At 38.2% G+C, this 26,490-nt stretch overlaps 1 protein-coding gene across 1 annotated transcript in view; it reads right to left on the bottom strand.

Annotated features, from left to right (window-relative positions):
- Positions 1-12,418: 12,418 nt before the first annotated feature.
- cdh16 (cadherin 16, KSP-cadherin) overlaps positions 12,419-26,490 on the bottom strand; it is a 43,076-nt gene continuing 29,004 nt past the window's right edge. Inside the window, exons 13-18 of the mRNA XM_039674399.2 lie at positions 25,217-25,458; positions 24,714-24,844; positions 21,606-21,845; positions 14,501-14,617; positions 12,997-13,113; positions 12,419-12,889 (exon numbers count right to left, since the gene is read on the bottom strand). Coding sequence (XP_039530333.1) covers positions 12,789-12,889; positions 12,997-13,113; positions 14,501-14,617; positions 21,606-21,845; positions 24,714-24,844; positions 25,217-25,458 — 948 coding nt within the window. The 3' untranslated portion in view covers positions 12,419-12,788. The remainder of the gene's footprint in view (positions 12,890-12,996; positions 13,114-14,500; positions 14,618-21,605; positions 21,846-24,713; positions 24,845-25,216; positions 25,459-26,490) is intronic.

The raw sequence follows: 26,490 nt of genomic DNA, 5'->3' as shown, positions 1-26,490 counted from the left end.
AACAGTTGTACCCGTAACAGCACCATTTTTAACTTAACGATAAATCAGCTGCTAACATTCTTTCCATTCAAATACTGCTTACTTATAAATGCCATTCAGATACAAAAACACTTTTTTTTTTGTTTAGACAAATAGTGGCAAATATAAGTACCAGAGAATTCTCCATTCTGAGTGATGTGGTTTCTTTAGAAAAATATACGAATAAAAAAATGCATCACTTAAAATTCAATTACAGTTCACAGGGTAGAATGAGAGAGATAACCCCCAAACTAAATAAAATAAAATACAACAAAATGAAATAAAGTATTAAACTACTAAATATTCTGGCTGATTTCCATCCAGCTCTCTTGTCAACCGTTGATTTAGATTCAGAGAATTCGCTCAACAAAATGGCCACCTTCTTATCACCTGCTTATTTGGCAGACAGGCGAATGTGACACAGGATACCCTTTGGCAGTTTTCACCAGGTGAAATCAAGGAGACTGAGAAGAGTCACTCCTGGCTATAATTCTGTTTTTAGACTCCAGTATTTTCTTGGTAATGGCTAAAATAAAGACCTAAAACCAGTCTATGCATGGGATGCAGTATGGCCAATCGAAGGTATTGGATTATTTCTGACACAGCTGATCTCACAGAAGACAGCCAAAGGTTTAACCTCCTGAGAAACAGAAAAAAGTCAGTTTGTGATTGTGTTCCAAATGATTCTTAGGTTTCAGGATATATTTTAAAACCAAACTTGATGATTCTCAACTATGTTATGGAGGGTATAACATAAATATTTGATATAATATTCTACTTTATACAACGTGTGTAAAAAATGTCCATAAATGTGTTTTCACATTCTACACAATGTAGCTATGCTCTTTGTGCAAAGAAGTGTAATAATGGGAGTATAACTTGGCAAAATGATCTCATTTCGGAATATGTATATAATGTGTTGATATATAAGATAATTTTTTCTAAGTTACTACATGTATGAAATTGATGTCTATTCTGATTTGAAACCCCATAACATTCTCCTTAGATATCTTTTTACGACAAGCTATTTTAAAATTAGTCTGATTTCAATGATAATTTAAAATTAGTTCTTAATTTGATTATTCAGTCGATGTCTGTAATTTTTAAAGACCAAGGTAACACAGTCTCACAGTCTCATCCCAAAAGTCATCATATAACTGACGTCTTGGCACGTCTTTTGACCATACGTCAACATCCGCCTTTTTAGGGTACCCTTAAACGTCGGTTTGTTGACGATCCCGGGCCGTCATACAACTGACGCTTTACCTTTAACGTCAGTTAGGTGACGGGGTAGGTTTAGGGGCAGGTTTAGGTCTGGGGTAGGGTTAGGATCCGATAACGTCATCTTACCCACGTTTAAGGGTACCCTAAAAAGGCGGATGTTGACGTATGGTCAAAAGACGTCCCAAGACGTCAGTTATGACGTCTTGGGATGAGACTGCGCTGACCAAGGAGAGGGAGTTGTTATGGTGAAACCTCTAAACATTTGGTATCTCTGAAAAGCCCATGTAGTATCTCTGAAGAAAGTGGCATGGACTCTGAGAAATTCACTAAAATATAATGTACAAATAAAGGACAAAAGTCTATGCCTGGGTCTACCAATTAAAATTATCAATTTATGGGAGCCTGATTGTGCCACTCAACTGATGAAAAATTGATAATATCAACAAAGAATTAAATACATCACCAGCAAGTAATAATTGCAGTACACCAGCAAGTGGATAAATAAGTCAATTAATAAACAAATTCCTACACAGGAATTAATTTATTGTTTTTTTTATAGGAATTGATCATATAAAAATAATTCTTGTTGTTTTGAAATATATGAAGCAGAGTTAATACCTGCATTTTCAATTAGTTTATTATTATTATTAGTATTATTATCAATGGTTTTAGATAAATTGATTTTATTTGTACTGAACCAGGAGGTGGTGTACAAACAAACATTCATTTGTTTTTCTTAAAGAAGATGTACCTGGTCAACAATGTTTAGTTCATGCTTTTTAAGAGTCATTTAGTCATTTCCACAGTTCAGCAACTACTGTAAAGCTCAAAAGAGAACAAATTATTTAAAAATATTACTTGTGCTATATAATTTCTAACATTTGTATATATATATATATATATATATATATATAGATTAAATGCCTTTCACCTATTTATTTGAGTTAACAGAATAGAATAAAGATGAATAAAGAATAGAATAGAATAATAGAATAAAGTGAAAGTTACATGATGGATTTAGCTTCAGTTTGGATTCAGCAACTACACCACCATTTAAAAATATAATGTGTGTGTAATACACACTGCTGCCGTAGAAGTTTGGAAAATTTTACCGCTGTCCATTTCGAACAGCAGCAACTATCAAAGACGACAGCAGGACATCTGCTGGTCTCCAGGGTTTAAGGGGGAAAGCTGGGGTCCAGCAGGCTTTCCAGGAGATCTAAGCTGAGCAGCTGTCTCACTGGCCTGTCTAAACTTTAATGCAGCCATATCGGGGCTGTTGTTCCTGGAAGAGCACAGCAAGATTAAACCACTGATAGTTCCCTCACACTGGGAGACAAAACAAAACGTTCAAAGTGCAGGGCTCTCTGCCTGCCTGCACGTAAAAGAAAGGGTCAGAGGTCAACTGTTTAAAGGGGGGCCTGTGCAAATGGAAAAACTTCAAGCCCTATACTTGTCACTTTTAAGAGCTATAAGGTTCAAGGCCTCTCAATGGGGACAGAGAGATGATCATTAAAAAAGTTGAATGGCGTTGCTGACCAAAGTTAATCTTAGTCATTTTGATATATTGTGCTTTTGCCATTTTTTTATTGATCTTATTCTTGTTTTCTTGTATTCTTATATTTATTTTAATTTCAGCTGTATTTTAAATCTTAAAATTTTCTGCATTTTTGGAAAATAATTGCCAGCCACAAATAAATATTCATGGCCCCCAGAAAATGCTGTTGTATGAATATCTGAACATGCAATAAAAAAGAACAGACCGATATAAAACAATATAAATACTGTTCGTTTTCTCACACAAGCCACTCGTTTCGTGTCTTAGGCCATCAATGTTTACTTACATTCACGAGTCATTAAATCATGTTTAATTTTGACTTCTCTGTGCTTGCTCTTTGAGATCAAGGGTGGACCCCCTATACCTGCATTATATGACTGACAGACAACAACGGTTTGACTGAAAAATGTCAAAATTGATAATAGTGTGGAAACAAAGACACCTACATCTTGGATGCCCTTGAGATAAGCTATCTCCTAAGAAGATAGGAGATAGGAGATTAAGCCGTCTTCGCCCATACAGTCTGTGGGGTCCAAAACAACATTTGCCCCCATTAACTATCATTGTGACACGAATAAGGTTACTACCTGACACCATTTTTAAGGTACAGTTTTTGGAGAATATCTTATTTGTTTCTATAAGCTATTCAAATTTATGCAGTGTAGTTTAATTAACTGTAAATGGACAGTGTTATACTGTTCCATTTAGAATAATTTAGAAAGCCAAATCACACAGAATAATAACGAGTGAATCATTGTGGTGTTGGCACGCAATAGTCAGTGTAGAACATATCACAATGATAATGCACAGCCCACATGGGTTCAGAGTAGTGGATGTAGGCTAATCCCACACATAATACCTACAAGTCTGCTCGTGATGGCCTGCTTTCACACCACCTAGTAAAGACTCAGACAGTGGGTGGCTCGTGTGGGCGAATGGGCATATGACTGTAGTACGACTGAGTTCAGTAAGCCTCACAACCACCGGCAAGACAGAGCGCCCAGTGTGTGTAGGTGGGCCATGCTGTTACCGGAACACTCGGGAAGGAGCGTTTAAAGTGAAAAATACAAATATTGATCTGAGGACAGACAGAGCTGTATTTGAATTGAACATTATCTGTCACATGTAACACTTGAGCTGTAGCTCTTCATGTCTGGCTTTATCTGGAATGAACCTTTTCATTTTGCAAAAGGATGCTTTTGTGAGCGCACTGTGAAAGGTGTGGATAAACGCAGTTATTTAAGTGCTAGTTTTGCTCGGCAGGATATCGACGACACAAAAGAGAATGGCATAGAAAATTGTTTGTCGTTCAAAACAGAAAAGAACGAGAATCAATCTAAATTAAAGCCTCAGAATTGGGCTGTTTCTATGACAACCGAGACAATGCAGCGGATATGCCCACAGAAAAATCTAACTTTCTATTCAAGGTACAGAAGAACAGCATAATTTCACTTTTATAACATCAAGATCACTGTGCAGTACTGCCTATTAAAAGGTTGAAAATAAAATAATGTCTGCCTCCTTATGTGGAATGTAACATGTAATAAGGCTATTACGATTGGGCAGTGTTGTGCTCTCACATTTATATTTGATTCACTGCGTTCAGCCAGGCTATGCAACACAGTGAACTATTTCTCCAGCTGTGCGATCATGTCTCTATGTTATAATCAAGCAGATCACAACAGCCTAGTCTTTTCAGTCTTAATAGAAAGAAATTAAACCATGCTTTTAACCTAAGCTGGATTTCAGAATTAGACTGAAATTTTGCTCTGTGAATAACTTTTACTTTGATTATCCATTTTGATGATGCATTAGAAAGAAGACGCTTTAGGTGCCAATTCTCACTGTTAACTATGATTTTTGACTCAATAAACTCCAAAATTTAGGAATTGGGCAGGATTAAATGATGTGGTAAATGGCAAGGCATTAATGTGTGCTTCATAAGTACTAATAAAAAGCCAATAATCTAATATGCATGATGATATGACAATTGGACCCTAAACTGTTACCAAGTTAAGAGTTAATATGGCCAGTTAACTGGTTAACACATAATAGAGACAGACAGGGTGATGATCTGAAGTGTTATTTTAGTATTATAGTATACCAATCAGAATGAAGCATTCCAGAGAGTTGTGAAATAAACAACAACATATTACACATACTGTTATAAAGTCAACCCTTCTGTTCAAAATGCTGGCATTTAGAGATCTTGACAAAGACAGACCATCTGATATGTAAAGCATGTTGCATTCTCCACAGTGTAAAACTCGCTTTAATGCAGTTAGCATGGCCAGGCACCATTTTCACTGAGCAGCAACTAGCCGACATCATAATGCAATAACGGAAAGGTCTATTCTATTAGTCCCAAGTCAGTAGCTTTCTTTGAGAGATAACTAGGGCCATTAGCTGGCAGGCATTTTTAAGCAACAGAACCTCTTTCTGAAAATAGCAAATCTAAATCACAGTAAATGCCAACTACAATCTGATCATTTTAATGACAAAGTCTGCAGTGTTGTTATGACACAAATAATAATAGAGGTGCACATACTGAAGACCAGGCTGACGAGACAAGAAAATGTCATTTTATTTTTAAAACAGGGAAAAGGAAATTACAAACCAATGCAGAGGTTCATAGTCATGGCTCTTGTCCTATAATGTCAAACCCTCAAAGCACTTGCACCTGTGGCTAAACAAATAATGGCTGGTGTGGCTCTGAGGTGAATCTTTTTAACTGTAGTATATTATAGGTCACTAAGGACCTCTATGCGATGTCAGAAGTTGGTCAACACCCGATAGCTTCAAAATCAATCTGCCTGGTGTATATATAGACACTCACACATAGGCCTATGTACAGTCCAATTTGTGTTAAATACAACCCCTTCAGCTTATTCACGATACAGCACTTGCCTCGAGTACCTAATTGCTTATATAAAACGGTTACCACAAAATAAAATATTAAAGTAAAAAAAAAAAAAAAATTATTAGTGCAAATTTCAAGAAGTAAAATCACTTCTTCCTTCCGCTAGAAAAAAAATAGTCCCTGACTGTGAACAGCAACAGCGTTCCAATGTGTAATATTCATGAAAGCTCAAATAAAAACAAAATAGCACCTGCAGTGTTGCGCAGTGATAGAAACGTTAGATGAAGCGGTCATAGCCGTGTTGTATCATGGATATAAAATACAGCTATTGACCAATCAGAATCAATGATTGTAAATAACCATTTTATAAATATATACACACACACAAATATATATATATATATATATAATATACACAGGCATATGAACTCATGTTAACGTGTGACACGGTTATCTTTTAACAAACACCGTTGCCCTTTGTATTATCAAACGCAATCTCATGAAAGTGTGTATCTATGCCAGAGATAATTTCTTGTATTTATACGCCCAATTTTTTTGTGTGTGTGCAATGTGCATATGCTACGCACTGTAAATTTCTTGTGGTGTGGAGTGCGTACATGCCAAAAATATCATATGCCCGCGAAAACTGCGTAAGCCTATCATATGTGCGCAAAAACTATTTGTGGCTTATAAATGGCACGAGAAATTAAATTTGTGGTATAGATGCGCTTTCAATTCACTCACATGGTGTTTTTCTTTCAGTCTCTCTTTTCATGATCAGAAGGATTTCCGCTTAATTATCTCATCGATGTTGTAAACTTTGATTGACACGCTTTGACATGAGGGAGAGGCGGGGGGCCTTGAGTTATTTGCCCTACGCAACTTGCATAGTGTGCGTATCCACCTTATTCTGCGCCCGTTCTATTTCCCATGATTCATTGCGGTTTCAACTGACTAAACGGTTTTCCACTTCCTGTTGAATTATTGTTTACATAGAATGCTAGCACTCAAGTCCAGACCACTCATCTATATACAATGATATATCATATAGTGGTCCAGAATTAGAAAAATATCAGTCTACACTACACATGCGTTTTATATTCACGGACATGACCGTTATGAAAGCGACTTTAAAACTTTCACCGAGATTTTAAAGAGAAACCACAAAGAAACCTTTCTTTAAAGTGAATTTTGCTTTTTATTAATTGAATCCTAATTTAAATCAATGTTTCATCAACCAATTGACTGGTTTTAATAAATTAGAGGTATATAAACAATAGATGATCATGACGGAGGCGACTGTTACGAACTGCTCTGAGGCTTGTAGATGTAGATCCAAATGCAGCTTTATTAAGAATAGTCGTACAGGCAGGGGTCAGGAAACAGCAAAACAGGGATATCAGAGAGTGAGCGCAGAGAGTCGTCAGGTAACAGGCAGAAGATCAGGGCAGGCAGCAAACAGGCAGAAGTCAGAAAACAAACCAGGATCAAAACCAGAGAAACCAGAAACAGGATATACGCTCAGAAATTACAAGCCGTGGCAATGCAATACTTCGCCAAGAGTCCTTGTTTGAGTGTGGCTTATGTAGGCAGTCTGAAATGAGGTGCAGGTGTGCGTGTAATCAGTCACAGGGATGAGGCATTATGGGAAACGGAGTTCTGGTGAAGTGATCAGTTCTGATGTGGAGTGCCCTCTGGTGATTCTCTGGGGCACTCCAACTGGTGATCGTGACAGCGACCGTGCTCAAACTGGACTTTGATCTGAAACTCGGCGTAACGTTATGCCTAACCAGCCCTGAGAAATATAGACTATGCATCTTTGAAAGCAGAGGTAGACAGGAGTCAAAGGGCTAACCAGCCTAACCTTTTAGTACTCTTCTGCAGTCGGAGTGATAGAAACTGTCGGATATTTGCTGGATTAGGGAGATCGTGCAGTCATGCATCAGCTATCCTTTGGAAGTTATGAAGAAAAGAAAAACGTTCATTTTGTTTTTAGGCCTATCTGTGATTTAATAAAAAATAATGTGATCAGATCACATTTGATGAATGTTTTTTTCGATTTAGTTTAGCGATGTGGGGGTGACACAATCTAAAACAAATGGCAAAAAAGCAGACAAGACTCGAACCGGAAGTTGACAACCGGTGTCTTTGTCATGGTGGCACACATTGTTTAGAGCAGAATAAGGTGGATATGGAGGATCATCTCTGCCTGAGTGAATCAGTATTTTTGAACAAATTGGTTGATAATGTGACTTACCAACCCGATCTCACGACCAAACCCAGATAGCAAACTGACATTGAATCAACGTGGAAACAACGTCTCTCATGACATTGAAACAACGTTGATTTTGCTCATCGAATTAACGTTGAACCAACGTCAGACGCGGCATTCTTCAAAGCTAAATGAAAATCGAAAATTGGTTTGCTTTCATAACGTTGAAACAACGCGTTGATTTCAAGTTGATTTTCCGTTAGTTTTGAAAGAATGACGCATCTGACGTTGGTTCAACGTTAATTCGATGAGCAAAACAATGTCAGATCAACGTTGTTTCGATGTCATATTTCCACGTTGATTCAATGTCAGATTGCTATCAGGGAATCGTACAAATTTGACGAATGATTAAAAAGTGGCTAATTCGTAACAATTCATACGACCTCACTCGTACGAATTAGTACGATTTTGCTAAATCGTATATTTTACGAATTGGCCAATTCGTATGAATTCGTACGAATGACCTACCCCTTACCCCGCCCCTAAAGCTACCCATCAAGTGGGTTTAGACAAATCGTACGAAGAATTAGACACTTTTTAATCATTCGTCGAATTCGTACGAATTGGTCAGGAGATAGCGTAGGACTTACTGGCGTTATGATTGAAAAAAAAAATGAGGATGGTAACTGGCTGTTGCACAATGAGTGTTACAGTTCCTAAATTTCTAAATTAGTAACCTTTCTAAAATTGGTTTGACAGAGCTCTAAATCTGCACAATACAAGTCCTTGCAGGACTTGCAGAAAAAATCTTGGTGAAAAGACTGATGTAAATTCCTCACTGCTCCTGCTAAATGGCAACAATCATAACACCTGTGAACACGTGGAACTGTGTATCTCATCGACATCTGAAGATGCCCTCACACCACATGTAGGCTACTGATGAGCTTGTATTAAAAGTTGTCACATAATTACATTTTGCCACGAAATTTCAATGATCATTCAGTGCAAGGTTAGAGTCAGCATTGTGTGTTGTTCACTTGTAACACAATACAGTTTGACTCATATTTATGATTAGGACCCACAACTCCTACAGTGAGTAAATGCCAGTAAAATGAGTTGTATCACTTCTGCCCGGTTTGGTGTTTAAATTTAGATCTGGTATTCTCGTAGTTGTGAAGTCTAACAGTCTGGAAACTCAAAGATACATGCCTCTCAGCATGTCGCAGATTAAATGTCTCGTGTGTCTGCTGATGTAGAACTGACAGGACAGAAAATGTTATCCTGTTCTCCACAAACTGTTAAAGTAGGTCCAAAAAGTGAGAAAATCTGAAAGTTGAAAGTCTAAAGTTATTGTGATATTAATTTTTTATCTATTAAAAAGTAGGCCTATTTATTTAGTTAAGTATGTGCATTTAAAACAACCTGTAAAGTGAAATACCTAATGTGACAAAAAGGAGTCTTTCATCAGAGATTATGTTTGTTTGGACCAACAGAGGGCGCTATCAATTTTCTCATTGTACTAATTACTTAATTAATCACCATGGATTAATCAGATATCATCATCATGCTGTCTTGTGTTGCGTGCTGAATCTTTAAACATCGTCTAAAAACGTGATGCTCATGGCGTGAGATGCTAATAAGAAACCTTTACAATGGTACAAGTTCATCACAGTATTACACTTGACAATGGTCAAAAAACAGAAAGTCATAATTGTCCTACCTTTTAAATTCATAGATTATAACAGTAAAAATGTAATTGATATTTTGACTATACTGAAATATAAATGATAGTTTTCAGTTCAGATATCGAAATGTGTACAGCTCAATTATATAGCTACCTATCCATGTAAGTATTGAAAAAAAAAAAAAATCAGTAACAAAGTCCTGCCAACAACAGTATGTTTGACAGAGTGTATGAAAGTAACAGATGTAACCGCAATGGGTTCCCAAAGAATAACACTATTATTTGGTGATGAAAATGTGAATGTTGAAGAGGACAACTGGATGAATACGCCACCCTACAGAGGGTAATCTGATTCTGAATCACTGACTAAATAGGATGTCGTGCTTGTCCCTCTCCAAAAAGCTCAATAGGAGATTACATCACTCAATGTGGTGAGATTAAATTTGCTTCGGATAAAGCAAATGGCAGGTTTGTCTGGTTGAAGAAGGCCTCTTCGATTTAGATGGCCAACCTTCACTCACCTTTTCCAATCTCAGCTGCGGGAAACACGACAGTTCAACAGGCAGAAGTGGAGAGGCTAAGTGGCAGAGGTCCTATTAAATTAATCAGGCAGGCGAACACTTGGCTCATTTTGGATAGATTAAAAACGATTATAAATAGAAAGACTCAGAGTGTTGCTAATATTGAATCCTGACCAAATGTGAACTCACTGCCTGTGTGGTTGCTGAAACTGGCAGGAGCAAGGATGGTCAGTCTCTTATGGCATCACTTTCAGGTCACCAGTCCCTGCCTCCACATGTGTAAACAGCAAACGATGAGAGCTGCCGAATCGCTGCGAACATTATGTTGCCTGGAAAAGCAGTGTAGAGTGGAGAGACAGTTAACAGAACGAGGAAAGTGTCCAGCTTTGGAAATGACGAATATTTTCCACAAAGTCATTTTCACCAAACCAACAGCATCATGGGTACTTCATCACCCTGAAACTTGTTTATACGTCTCGCAAAGAGTTCACGTCTGCACTCTTCCTGGCCAAGAATAGAAACAGGACCATCTGACATTTGGCAAATCACCACGTAGACTCATACAGAAAGACAGATATTTTCAACTCATTGGAAAAACATGTTATGCAGAATTATATATTACAACTTTATTGTCAACCAAGATTGAAATTTCTCTTTGACCACACCAGCAACCAAAAAAAAAAAAAAAAAAAAAAAAAAAACACACCACACAACACAAAAGTTAAAATAATCAATAAAATCAAACAATCAATCAATCAATCAATCAATCAATCAATCAGTCAATCAAAATAAACCATCTCTGGTCATATAACCTTATTATGATTAATATGTCACAGGTAAAATGATCTGGCAATGTTCAATATGTTGGTAGCTGTACTGTAAAATAACGTACCACACTTGACCCTGCACTAAATCTAATCAGGTATATTTTTTGACTGAGTTTTGCTAAAATGTAGTTAGTCTTTCCAATGAGGATTTATAATACAAAATGTACATAGCATCGACAGAGGTTAAAAACGAACAGTTACAGCTTGTTGATAGTTGAATCTGCCCAGTTATCCAGCTGTACTGATCTGATCCTAAGAGAACTAAAACAAGGCCAGAGAATCTAAATATAGTTCCTGCCATTCACAGTATTATTAGGCTTGACCTACGAATGACTCAGACGTTTTTTGTAAATATTCTTTTGGGCTGCTGCCATTCAAAAACGCACAACCATGACCATTCATATCCCTCATGGGGTTGTTAGTAGAAAAAATAATGTTTTGACAGTTCCAAAAGCAATTCATGTTTTGTAATATTTGCGCAAATGTTTTATTTTAAGATTACATTAGGGAACGTCTCGAAAACGTCTGTATTGGGAACTCTGCTTGAAGGTAAATAATCAGCATGTTGTTTTTGGACAATACAAGTCTCCCTTTCTATTTCAAAGGATGAACAGCCCTGGATGTCATATTATGATCATACGCTTTAATAGCCGAATACCCATGAAAGAGACATTGGGAGAATAGACTTGATCTGCTGCCTGTGAATTATTGCCTCGTGGCAAGAATCAGCAGCAACATGACAGGAATTGCATGGGGCAATGTGACACGTGTGCCGATATTTTAAAAAAGCAGGGAAGGCTGGGGACACGACAACAGTGAGAGCTATACATTCAATGCCAAACAGGCTTAATTTACAGTCGTAGCGGGAAGGCTGATGTTTGGCGTCACTCGGCGGCGTGTCTATTTTTGGCGCACTGAATGTCTATATATAGCATACTTGTAAGGTCATCTGGGTCAGGTTCGCCAGTGTCATCTCACCATAAAAAGGATATGGCTGGCTAAAAGGGATTGTGGTTGATCTTCCTGTCTCACTAAATGTGAAATGTGTTTTAGGCTGGTTATTATCCCAGGGGATGGGATTATTATTCTATATCTCTAAAACCTGAAGAAAAAAAATATGAATGTGGTTAAGCACTCTTTTGCTTTGTCAATGTCATTCTATCTTCTTCTCTATTTATACGAGTGACCAAACAAAGCTTGTTTATTTCAGTTAAATAAAATCAATAATACAGCATACAAACACATTTCAAATCCATTTTTTTAGCACCACTACCATGTTCATGATTTATGACAAGACATTCGAACTGGATTGAATTATATAACAGAAATGTATAGAAAATTACTTTCAAAATTCATTAACCAAAATCATGAGGTAGTTGTCAATTTACCAAAAACTCTCAATGAGTTAAATTAGCTGCTTCCATTATTAGTCTATACATTATTATTATTATTATATTTAAATTATTATTTTGTTTTAATTGTAACTTATCGTTGTCCCTGATTCAAGAGGGTGCAGATTTTGTATATGAGTGACCAAACAGAGGTTGTTTTCTATAATTGTCTTTATTTCAGTTCATTGATCACACACAACTCGGCGGGGAAACAAAATGCATATTTTTCTATCAAGTTTTTAAATCACTACTAATTATAATAGATTATGATTGCAAAAAAGATAATGGAACTACATAGCATAAAAACAAATAAATAACATAGAAATATCTCATGTAGACAATTATTGAATGCTTCACAGTGGTGCTAATATTTTTTGCCTAATATTTTACTTTTCACCACAAATAAGTAAGCTAATTGTTCTTTAAAAAAAAAAGAAATCCCTCAATGAGCTGAAGTTAGTTTCAAGACTGTATAGTGACCTAAGCTCAGGTGTTAGAGAGAGACTTTAAGTGGAACTCGTTCCTGGCAGTCTTTGTTTGGTGGCGTTGAATTCTGGTAGGACAGCCTCACAAATATCACAATAAGTATAACGCCTGTAAACAAGGACATAAAATGTGATTGCATGAACCACAGATTGTGTTATCCTCTTCCGTTTCCAATCATTTCAGGATGTTTTGAATGAGCTGTGTACGTGTCTCACCTATAAATCCCAGAGTCCCAAGCAAGATGCCCACTGTTGACTGAATAGTGGGCATGCCCTGAAGCTGTTTTGGTGCAGTTCTACAGTTCCCCCTCACGTTGCACGGGCAAACTGTCACTGCGAGAGAGACAATGACCATCAAGCTCTTTTTAAAGGCATTAGAAGGGGTGATGGGTGCACACAGGGAAATAGGAAATATTTATGGAGCACTAGGTGAGGGTGATTGCATTGGAGAGGTCTCATGGGAAACGAGAATATGAGTCAGACAAGACAAGAGAGAGAGAGAGAGAGAGAGAGAGAGAGAGAGAGAGAGAGAGAGAGAGAGAGAGAGAGAGAGAGAGAGAGAGAGAGAGAGAGAGAGAGAGAGAGAGGTGCCATTGCCCTGTGGCCATGCTATGCATTACTGACTGTGTGAACAAGATGTTTCAGGAGATACTCTATTAAACCAATGGATGTGAATGCATAACAGAGGAACCACAAAAACACACAATTTGTTCTCAACCTTTTTGATCAGAAGGCCACCCAAAGATAATTCATCTTGTATTTCTGCTGTAATTATGACAATGCTGCTTGTTTTTAGATTTTTTTTACATTAACTTGAAGTGAAGATAATAGAATTTTCAATGAAAATATTAGTTATTGAGGGAAATAACAATTAAAATAATATTTTTACATTTTTGTTGTCTTTTTTGTGTATTTTTAGCGTTTCATTTCTTCATTTGAATTGTAATCATTACCTTTTGATTTATTTTTAATAAGTCATCCTGTGGCCCCTTGAGAACCACTGACTGAGAGGCCACATGACACTGTAAAGTCAAAGATTGCATTTGATTAATATGAATGAATCAAACATTTTATTGATGGTAACATCAAAGTCTCTACATCAACTGGTTTGATTTTTTTTTAAAATTAACCTGTATGTATGTTTTATTTATTTTTAAATTAAATAAAAATTATGAAGTAAAAAGTTATACCCTCAACTGAATGTACACCATATTTTACAGTGTACCTTCCAGAGAAAATGTCAAAGACTGCAAAATGTCTAAACTGTTAAAATGTTTAAACAGACAAAATCAGTTAAAAACAAGAGCAAAAAGTCTCACCTATTCCTCACATTCTTAGATCAGCGAGCTTTATGAGGAACAAGACTAAATTATTACAGATACACTGACTACAGTAGAGCCAAATTGTATTACAAAAATCCTCCGACTGAACAGTAATTAAGCTCATTTGTACATTTAAATAACACAAATTACGTGAATGCTTGTTTATCATTGACGTGGCTGAAATGCGTTTTCATGTGCCGGGGAAAAACTGTTAGAGACCTAAAATTAAACACGCCATTGTGACCTCCAATGAATATCACTTCAGTGAGCCCATTAAACATTGTGTTCAGACAACTGATAAATGCTTTAATGTAATCAAATGACGTACATGATTTCCCCTTTTTATGCAAACATGCTCTCTTCAATCATTCAGTTTTATTTTAGTCCATGTGTGTTACCTGGCAGATTGATGAATGTGCTTCTGGGAGGAGAGCTGCTGTCTGAGATGGTAAAAGGTACGATATAAACCTCTGGAGGCAGGTACGGGACATTTAAAGACAGGTTGGTGTGAGTGTCTGAGGAAACAATAGAATTCCAGCTTACATTTCTATAGGATGCAACTTTATCATCCACTTTAGACGTTAAGTAACTTTGCAACTACCAGTCATTAGAGTATCAATAGAAAGACACTTAATTGTGATGCTGTCCCCTCTACTGACTATTATGTAACTTTACAAGTAGATATCAACTTATTTTACTAACCCTAACCCAACAGTCTACTAATCAATACTCTAATGAGAGTTAGTTGAATTGTTGCAAATTAATTCAAATTAATTAATTAATCAAGTTCAGTTCTGGAAGCCAGGTCATGTTAGTCAAGCTCGCATCATCTGACTCTCAGATGATACACATCTACCTATAGGAATATGACATCTACATATACAAGCTCCTCCTATCAGTAGCTATCGCATTCTTACACCGCCTTCACACTGGCAGTTGAAATCAGCTACGTAATACGCAATACGCTCCCAACGGACATCGTACTACAGCGTGAAAAGCGTCAGAAGCAGGTAGAACAAAAATGGCGGAGAGATTAGAAAGGTTGATTCTGTCAGTTCCGTATGATCTCTCTGATGAGGGTTTTAGAGATATTAATATGAAGGCTGCTGCGTGAGGAAAGTTGCTCAGGACGTTGACATGTCAGGTCGGCTAAAAAATGTGTGGTGTAATGTTAATAGTTCAGTGTCTGCCAACAATTTAATTGTATTAACTGCCATAATAACGTTAGGAAGTCATGAAAATAATAAAAAATGACATGACAACTTATCATTACAAAATCATTATTTATTTTATTAAGAGTTAAGAATACTAAGTACCATAGCAACGCTCAACTTTCGCTGGAATTGTCGGATAGGAACCGTCCGTAGCTTTTCGCAAGAGTTACATTTTTTGAACGCATCCGGATGACCAACGGACACGATTTTCTTCACACCTCACCTATTTCGGACCCATTCGCATGCGGTCTGCGAATCTCCATAGGAAATGAATGACTTCCAGTTGCTTCGGAGGCGTATCGGAGCTGATTTCAACTGCCAGTGTGAAGGCGGCGTTAGGAGCTAAATTCCCTCCTCCATCCCCAGCTACTCCTCTCACCCAGTCAGGATTTGGCATTCCGATTCCCCTCTTAATCAGACTAAATCCTCGAAAAATGTTGTCCATTAAAATATTGAATTAATGATTTCTACAATACACTCATGTTTTGTTGTGTTCTGATTACCCTAAGGGGGTTATTGCTGCTCTCCCTGCTGTTATCTATGCTTGGATGGGTGCTCAGGGAGTTCTTGCCCTGAACCAGTTGTCATCCCAAGGCGTCATATACTGACACTTTTGCCAATACGTAGACATCCAACGCACATGGCACCCTTTAGCGTCATTATGAGACGCATATATGGGGCAGAAGGTGCCTCCTAGTGGTATACCCCAGACCTAAACCTACCCATACTCAGGGCGTGTTATATTGACGGTAAAGGGTGCCATTTGCGTTGGATGTCTACGCATTGGCAAAAGCATCAGTATATGATGCCTTGGGATGAGAATGCGCTGCCTTTAAAGAACCACACCGCCAATCCAAACTATATGCTAATTCTCAATCGTATTTGACGATAGTGGTCCGAAAAATGGACAGAAATGAGAGTTAGTTGACATGTAGAGTACAGTATTTGCAAAGTTTCTTATATTTAGTAGAATGTCTAAAGTAGACTATCAACATACAGTAAAGTGTTACTAAGATTAGTCATTGCTCTTACCACCTTACTTACCATCTTACTGCCTTGACAACATAAACATAGCAATGTGCCAAAACATGTTGGCAACATGCTAAAAATACTAGCAACATTCTAAAACATGATAGGAGCAAATGTACATGCTAGCAACATGCTAAACATATGTATTAGCTACATTTTTAAATATAGGCTAACGGTGTGATAAAACATTCTAGCAATATAAATCATAATATCACTGTCTAGCTAGTAGACTATAGTTAAAATTCAGATAAGGCTATCTCATTATTATTGATATTAACAATAAATAAATTAGGTGACCCAACATTAAGTTAAGCGGCTGAGTAATGCTGCTGAGTAAATCTTATGGAAAAACTCCTAACAGGGACTAATCAGGATTGGCTGTGTGACGCAAAAGCATGAACTCAGTCCAGTAAACAAGGGGGTGTTATCAGTCTCTGTTCACTCTTATCTATGGTCCAAGCAGCCCCACTAGTGTGCTTTGACACCAGTCCTTTAATGTGCTAGTCAACAGGGTCACCAGTACTGAACTAACACAGAATTATCTCTCTTGTCAGAGGTGACCAATATGTTGCCCATGGCCTCCACATCAGTTAATTCTGCACAATATAACAACTATTCCAGGGCATGAATATTTAGATCCCTCCCAAAAGAAGAAAAACAAAGATATATGACCAAGACCAAAATATGTTAGGCAGATATAAGACAGAAATATGTTAGGTTCATCTGCTTGCTTGTACATACAGTAGTAGGCTATGTTTATTGGTCCTTCTGTCTCGGTAGACCTTCAAACTTAAAAATGCGGTAACACTTTATAATAACTACACGCTAATAATCATTAATTAAGCATGAGTAAACAGTTCATCAATCATAAAGAATTAATAGACATTAATAAGCAGTTTATAAATACAGCTATAAATGCTTTCTTCTCGGTTTAAAAGCTTATCTATAATTTGTTTAATAATTGTATTTTCATCCTTTATTAATGATACATTAATCATTTCTAAAAGAAGAATTGCATTTTTTATAAACCAGTTGTTTAAGAGTTGTCAGTGGTTCATAAGATCACTTAGAACTTGTAAGTAAATGATTAATAAACATGTACATTTTAAATGTACAGTCATTTAATTTAACAATTTAAATGTACATTCATACATCTTATTATTCAGACATATAGTGATGCATACTTAGTGTGTTAATAAATGCTTTATTAGCATGTATTTATGCTGTAATTCAGGGTTAATTCGGGTAGTTATAAAGCATTTAGTAGTGGTCAGTTAACTATGTTTGTGAGCTCATCTAAAGTGAGGACTATTCATGCCTTGTAAAGCATTTATAGTTTACAGAAACATCTTCCGATGCACAACCTTGGACACATCATCAGTGTTGTTTCAAGGAGTCATTGGGTGTTTCGGGTCTTGCAACAGACACCCTCGTCCTGGTGACCCGACCGAGGCTGATCAGGCCCCGGCCTGTGTCCAAGTGGCATTTTACTGCCCCCACTGCTCTCCCCTCTTTAACCAGAGCCATCTGGATGCGTTTTCTGCTGCCTCCACGTTGTTGCCTATGGCTCTTCTTTGATTAGCACATTTAATACCCAGCGTACCATAGGCTTTGCTCAGGGAGTAACTAGCAAATCCCCTACTGCCCACCTCTACTGGCATACACCTGGTCCTCCATCCATTCCTCCGACAATCCTCCACCAGTTCTTGGTATTTCTCCCTTTTTCTTTCTTGAGCTTCCTCCATCCTCTCCTCCCAGGGCACAGTCAGTCTCCGCCTGCTGGACTGCCTTGGCTGCCCTCCACTTCCTCCCTGTCCTCACAACGATCCCTGCGCCGGTCACTTTGGTATCTCTGGATCCAGAGGACTGCAGGTGTTCCTGTGTCTGTGCAACGATGAATTCATCCCTGACTGAGCTAAAAGGGAGCCTGAGCTTGTTGGTGTTCCCATATAGCCCGATGTTACTCAGGCTACGCGGCAGGCCCAGCCATCTGTGTAGATAGCTGCTCACCTTCTGCTCAAAACCTTCCACCACTGTCATGGGGACCTCATAGATAAGCAGAGGCCAGAGGATTCTTGGGAGGATTCCATGCTGGCAGACCCAGGCCTTGAATTTTCCAGGGAGCCCAGACTTATCCACTGTTCTCAGCACTAGTTGCCTTGATGGAGTCTCTGTCATTCAGGCTGCTGTTGAAGACCTTCCCAAGGCTCTTCACTGGTCTCTCAGTAACCGACGGGATCTGGTGTTCTCCCAGACTAAAACGGAATTTGTCTGTAACCTTCCCCTTCCTTAGGACCTGGACTTTGTAGGTTTGAAGCTCATGCGTGCCCATGACATGAGTCTCTCCAACCCCTGGAGGATCCACCAAGCTCCTGGTACCGCCGTTGTTGTCACTGTGAGGTCGTCCATGAATGCTCTTATGGGAGGTTGCCTTACTCCAGCCTTGCTAAGGGCTTAGTGGGCCTCTGCACTCTGTCTCAGCATGTTCATTGCTAGTGCAAAAAGGGTGACTGAGATGGTATACCCAGTGATTATCCCCACCTCCAGCTGGTGCCAGTCAGATGTTAGCTGGCCAGTGGAGACTCTCAAGCTAAACTTGCTGTAATAGTCCAGGATGAGATCTTTCACCTTCTGTGGTACATGGTGCTTCTCCAGTGAAACCTCTACCAGCTTGTGGGGTATTGAGCCATAGGCATTGGTGAGGTCCAGCCAAAGTACAACCAGGTCCCCTGTGCCTTCTCTTGCTTCCCTGATAAGCTGGGTTACCATGCCCGTGTGTTCCAGACAACCAGTAACTCCTGGTGTTCCTCCCTTCTGCACAGATGTGTCGCTGTACTTGTTTGTCAACAGGAAGTTGGAGAGCCTCTTGAGCACGATGCTAAAGAAAATTTTGCTTTCCACACTGAGCAAGGAGATGACCCGGAACTGGTCGATGTTCTCAGAATTCTCTTCTCACACTCCTTCCGCAAACCTCCATGGCTGGGCGATCTTCCCTCTCCTCCAGATCACCTCCAAAGCCGGTGTAATAGCTTTGGGCAGTTCTTTTACACCTTGTAGGGCACTCCACTTGGGCCTGGTGCTGAGCTCGATCTTACTCTCCTCACCACTTCCTCCACTTCCCTTAGGCGGGGCTCCTTCAGGTCAAAGTCTGATGCAGGCTCTGGTTGTGGTCTCAGCGCATTGCATGGTCCCAGTTCTCTGATGGAGTCACTATATGTGGCCTTGAGGTGGTCGTTCATGGCCTTATTGGAGCAGGTGAGGCGGCCAGCCCTTTTTTGGCCAAGGAGCTGTTTGGTCAACTTAAATGGGTTGGCCAAGAATCCTGCCCTTTTCCTGGCTCTTTCCTTCCATCTCCTTCTGTGGAACTCTGCCCTCCGTAGTTTCCTTAGGATTGCTCTCAGGTCGGCTAGGCCGGCTGTCTCGACTTCCCCCGCTGCTTTGTATTGCCTCTTTAGCAGCCTTAGCTCGTCCCTGAGGCACTGAATTTTCTTTACTCTGTGGCTTGGAGCATGGATGTTGGATGTCATTTATAAAGGAGATTTAAAGACTGTTAAACATTTTTATGTTCTGTATCACTGTGTTGTGTTTGTTACATTTTAATGTTTAGAAGATTGATCTCCTTTATAAATGCTAAACAACGCATGAATAGTCCTCACTTTAGATGAGCTCACACATAGTTAACTGACCACTACTAAATGCTTTATAACTACCTATATTTACTACATTTACTTACACTTTCTAAGTGATCTTATGAATGACTGACAACTCTTAAATAACTGGTTTGTAAATAATGCTATACTTCATTTAGAAATTATTAATTGATCATTAACAAAGGATGAAAATACAAATATTAAACGCATTATAGATGTGCTTATAAATCAGGAAAAAAAACATTTATAGCTGTATTTATAAACTGCTTATTAATGTCTATTAATGCTTTATAAATTATCAATTCACTGTTTACTCATGCTTAACAAATGATTAATAGCGTGCAGTTATTATAAAGTGTTACCAAAAATGCTTTTTAAATTCTTTAAAAAACTCTTCAATTCAGTTCAGTCAAGCCAACATTCAAAGTTTGACTATATACACTTAAATGTAAATTCATAGGGTAAATCTGTTTTTTTTTTTTTAAATTGGAATTTAAAATATATTTCCAATTCCAGATGGTGCACAACAAGGTTATATATCTCCATCAGACATTAAAGACGATGTGCTCGTGTCATGGAACACAGCATACACGCAAAGACAGGGTTAAATATAAATTAAGACCTACAGATGCCATACTACGTCATCCCTCCCCATCATTCTTGACACACTTTCATTATAGAGCAGGTAAAGCTGGGTGAGTGAAAAGCGAGAGAGAGAGAGAGAGAGAGAGAGAGAGAGAGAGAGAGAGAGAGAGAGAGAGAGAGAGAGAGAGAGAGAGAGAGAGAGAGAGAGAGAGAGAGAGAGAGAGAGAGAGAGAGGGGGGGGTGAGTGGGGAAAAAAATAAACTCTCTGTTGGATGTCAAAAGATCAATTAGATAAAAAGTCAATCCAAGTACACATTTAGCTTCTTCAGCTGACACTAGCTGTGACAAGAGGAGGCCTTTTTTTTCAATTAACAATGAAGAGAAAAAAAAACAAAAAAAAACATGAGAAATGCTGAGACAGATCAAGAAGTGTTTGTGCAAAAAACAACGAGTGAACAAAATGTATTTGATTCTGGTCCGTGACTCAGATGCTGCAACTAAGTCAACTTGCTCACCCGCATCAACTCGGCACATTAAAGATGCCTAAAGCTATCAGGAAGAGAACCATTATGCTTATTACATCTAAGACTTGGAGGGCAATTTCCTCCTTTATCAGTACACTCTTTTCCCTAGACCTGCATTGTGTGTGTGTGATTCAGCAGGTGTTAAGCATTATACCCATTTCAGATGACGTCTCAATCTGACTGCACAGACTCTACAGCCGTTTTCATTTTCATTTCAAATCTCTAATTTTATCCACATTGACGTCATTGCTAGAGGAGGTCAGTATAACTGGATATGTCAATGCTATTGTGGTTATACAACCTTTTACAACATTAATGGAACTATAAAGTGAGTGAAGCTTGTCTGACATGTAATTTTGAAATGACTGACAGACAAATAGATATTCAGAGACAGGTCACATTGTACCTGGGCAACAGGCACGATTTGTCACTTCACATTCAACCCCAGTATTTTACTCAATAGATAGACTGTCTGGAAATGGGTGAGGGCACTAGACAAACCATTGATGGGAGTGAGCTTCCAGTTGCTACGAACAGTGGTGTCACTGCGGAGGGAGAAGTTGAGCCTTCCTCCATGCTGGGGCCCATCACTGTCTCGGGAGGCCAGAACCAGAGCCTGATCCTCCCAGCGAGGAGTGCACAGGTACTTCCAGGAGTAATCACCCACCAGAACTGGGCTGTTGTCATTTACATCCAGAATGTGGACCGTCACTAGCGTGGAGGCAGACAAGGAGGAATTACCTGAAGAAGAGAATGTGTGACAAAATATTAATAATTTTTATCTTGAACTCTGTTTAGTGAGGATTTAGTCTGTGTATTTCAGCAATGTTGGTAACCACATAGTTTTGGTGATCATATACTACCATTGTACGGACACCACCATTGTTCACACACCATACCACAAAAGCTTTATTATACAGTAGATCAAGTCATGCATTATTAATCTTCTACGTATAAAGAGAGACATAACTCCATTCAGTGTTCAGTGGATTTAAGCTGCTGCTATAATAAAGCAGCTGCTTGTCCTGCTTCTTTGCTCCTTTCACTGCAGCACACATTTAACCCTTAAATGCATGGATGTTTCACCAACCATTATTACATATTCTGGTCTTTAGTGACCCAGAACTACATCCAACATTGATGGATCCATTCCTGTATTATAAAACCCTCCTGATATTAGAGTAACAATTACAGAATAATAAAACATATCTTTAGTTAATTTTTAGATCTTGGACGGGTTCAGTTTGAGCAGATGTTTTTTACCATCATCACTGTCCTCATCGGAGCTCATTTGACTCATGTTCATGACATATTCTCAAAACTGTCATTCATCATCTTCAAAATCAATATTTTGATTGCTGACAGCTTCTTCACCAGATCCACCATCAATTGATTGTGACACTAAAATCTAATTGCATTCAGTACTTGCTCTGCAGTAAATCACTGAGCTATTTCAAGTTTTGCTGATGGTACTTCCTATTCTTTTGTTTTCTGCCTGCGGTAACTATGAGTGAAATGTCACTTTTTCATTGTGTATAATACATTGCCACATTGTGGAATAAAGGTGAATTGTACTTATTCAGTTATCAAAGATTCAATTACTGTTGTGCAGAAAAAAAAATACCAACACTTTTACACACCTCGGGTCGTTAGTGACCCTATACAATAGTTACAAAAAATGAATGGGAAAACAGACATTCTTTTATAAGTTTATATATATTTTTTCTTGTTATATTGTTTATAATAGATTTATTGTGGAATACTAAGAAGGTTGATATTGAAATAGAAAAAAAGGAATGAGGAGGAGGGTAGTGAATGATGTCCTCGGTCACTAAAAGCCCGAGGTATGTGTTTAGGGAACAGATGTTTTAAAGCAGGCATTAAAATGAATGCTAAATATTGGTTAGGAGATACATTAAAGGCTGTTCAGATTGAGATTAATGGTGCAAAGCTCAATGGCACAAGTCGTGTTTTACCAAGTGAGATATTATTATAAATCAATAAAAACTGATTTGAAAAGGAATTTCTAACTTTATAATATTATATTGTATCTGGCAAAGAACAGCTCTTACAGCCTGAATCACATTTGGTGAAAACATAGCCTACATACAACCTGCATTCAAGAGGGAGAAAAAAAAATCTGCAATAACAAAAAACACCAAAGAAAAGGAAAACAAACCCTAATTTTCTTAAAGGTCTTAAAATCATAACTCTCATTAGAAAGACCCAAACAATAAACAAATATATAATAAAAACGCAAGTAAATTAAATAAAGATCATTCACAGTGAATGTGCAGGTGGGAGAGCAAACATATTAATGTATGTATTTGTCCTATTTTCTCTGCCACCTGCACCTGAAATATGTATTTATTTATTTCATAAATTAACATCATTCATTTTTTTTTAACATCATAGGTATTGACATGGCGTGATCTTGATAAGATGGACAGTCTCTATATTTTCTCTGGCCATCTTTCAAAGAAAGCCCTGAGAAAATAGAGATATTTAGCTCAACCATACACTCCAGCAAATGCACTCTATGTGGTCATTAAAAATCCCATGGCACTTCTCGTAAAGAGTAGGGTGTGTAACCCTGGGCACATTCCACCCATTGGCCCTTGCCATTGCCAATCATGGCCTCCTAATAAATACCCATCCACCTAATTGTCTCTATCTCTCCACCTATTGCTGATGTCAGGTGAGCACACTTGCGCTGTTGTACTTGTTGTGGATGCTGCACACTGGTAGTGGTTGAGGAGAGACCCCCTAATATGTTTGTAAAGAGCTATATAAATGCCTCATTCATTCATTCATTCATTCATTCATTCATTCATTCATTCATTCATTCATTCATTCATTCATTCATTCATTCATTCACTAATGCAACTCATTTTATAGCCTACAATAACATGCATAGTCACACATTTACATACTTTGTTATGGTGCCTATATCACAGAGACATTATTACATTTAACTTTTTTTAAATGTTTTTGTAACATTTTGTTAACAGATTTTAATATTTGACAACAATTCATCTATAGTTTTTTTTTTTTTCATTCTTCTCTTATGCCCTTCCACTCATTTTCGACCCTGGTTCACCAATCAAGACCACACAGTACCCATAGTCTGATCTCTCTCCTTTCTTTCTCCCCTGTAAACATTTGTGATTGAGCATTCTGGACTGGACTGATTTCACATCTGAGAGCACTGATTGGGTAAAATAAGGTAATTGGAGGGTGAACCGTGTGACCTTCAGACCTCAAGACTTTGATCTGCGCCCCTCCGTTCAGGTGCAGAGGAACAACGTGGAACACACATGCTGCAACATCTCAGCGGGTGACTCATTCACCGCTAGTTACAATGTCTGAGATTTCACTCACGACGTGTGGATGTGGCCCAGAATTTTCAATGAGATTTGATACTGAATAGAGCCTGTCACAGCATTTTGAAATGTCAAGTGTCTCAGCAGCATTGAGCCTCTTTTTCGTGCACTTTCTCTGTATAATAACTTCAGTTTGATTGACAGTTTATTCAAACAAACAACATGAATTGACAACCCTCCACAGTGAAGGTACAGCATGAGATGAAGAGAGAGAAAAAATTCTTACGCCCATCTTCAGCCACAACCTCCATGGTGTAGGTGCTGTTCTCCTCTCTGTCTAAAGCCTGGACTGTCTTCAGCTCTCCTGAGTACTTCCCAATGGAGAAATATTTCTTAGTGTCTCCTCTCAGCGAATACCTGAGAAAAGAACAGCCAAATACTGAATTAAAAAAAAAGCATTTCAAAATGTATAGTGTTTCCCGATGTGCATTCAGATAACATGCACATCCTTTAAACCCAACATATTCTCAAATACAATCACAATTTTACTATGAATATTTCAACACAGTTTCTTATTAGAGACAAATAATAGAGAAAAAAATATTAATTCATAAACAGTGAAAGCAAGAGGAAATATTTAGATTAAGCATTGAATTTATGAGTGGTCCTAATGAATTTGACAGATGTAAATTGTTTCAAGGCATGAATCGATGTATAGATACCATTCGCATTGCATTGTGACGATGGTTATATTTACCACTTATTTAAATTAGTGAAATGTCACTTTACCTGATTGGATGAGAGTCAGGGTCATAACCTCTGATTGTGGCAATAACACGTCCTGGCTCCTCCCCTTCTCTGACCGTGACTTCATAGTGGCTTTGAGACAAAACGGGTCCTTCGTTGATGTCATCGATGAAAATGGTGACAGTGGCTGTGGATGCTGGTCCGTATCTGCCTCGCACCAGAGCAACTGGGTTCTGAGCACTCAGTACCAGTATGTACTCATTCTCCCGCTCAAAGTCCAGCACCTACATATAAGTGACCAATGAAGTATTAGTATATCACTTTTTTTTGTTTGTGCTTGGAGGATGGTTTTAAGAAAAATAATGCCACTGTGTTTATAAAAAAAAAAAAAAAATCACAAGTCATCACAATGTGTCACAATCAAACTATATTTCTGTAGGAAAAATGTGTTCAAATCAGGTTCTGAGTGACCCATTGTATGCTGTGATGTCATTCATCAGACTGAAGGTCAGACATTTCTCTGTACGTCAACCTGCTGTCGTCACTCTGACTGTATGCTATACACTGGGCTGTCTTCCAGGAAAACATAGCTGTGATAGAAAAGGTAACAGAGTTCAAATTAATGTTGATTTAGAAGTGGGTGGGAATGTCATTATTGATGATGTCAAAGCACTATTTTTATCCCTACCGGTAATTTAGATTTTTTTTCATTTTCATTTCTCATTTAACTTAATTCACAACACTTGCACCTATAATGTGTCCTTTGTTTAAAAAAGTCAACAACAAAAATCATCCTTTCTATAACTGAGAATAACATCCTAGTTGCGTATGCAACCCACCGTTCCCTGAAGGCGAGAACGGAGGAAGTAGCCGACATCGACTGAAATGGGATAACGCTAGGGAGACTACTGTCTTTGAGTATCTTAGAAGTAGCCAATGCACATTGGTGCGCGAAATATGCATCTCACACCCCTCCCCGTAGCGCAGGTATAAATACGCAAGTAGATGCACGCACCATTTGCTTTTTGCTGAGGAGCCGAGCGTAACTCAGAGTCACTTAATTTAACTACGTCCGACGTTCTCGACTGAAAGGGAACTGATGATGTCAGTGATGATGCGAATGTTAAATCAGTGTGTGTGTTTCCAGAAAGTAGAAAATGAGAGAGAAAGACAGAGAGCAAAAGACTAATGCTACTTACTGGAAGTGAACAGCATTGCTTTTTCCCCACTAGTAATATTACATCCAAATTTCACTTAATTTAATTCATTAAGTCACTTTATCCACTTGTATTTTTAAGAGCAGCCAGCATTCTGAC

The sequence above is a fragment of the Pimephales promelas genome, chromosome 1, assembly GCF_988280905.1.
Source record: "Pimephales promelas chromosome 1, fPimPro1.hap1.1, whole genome shotgun sequence".
NCBI lineage: Eukaryota > Metazoa > Chordata > Actinopteri > Cypriniformes > Leuciscidae > Pimephales > Pimephales promelas.
The sequence above is the reverse complement of the archived record's forward strand: the minus strand, read 5'-3'. Positions and strand labels throughout refer to the sequence as shown.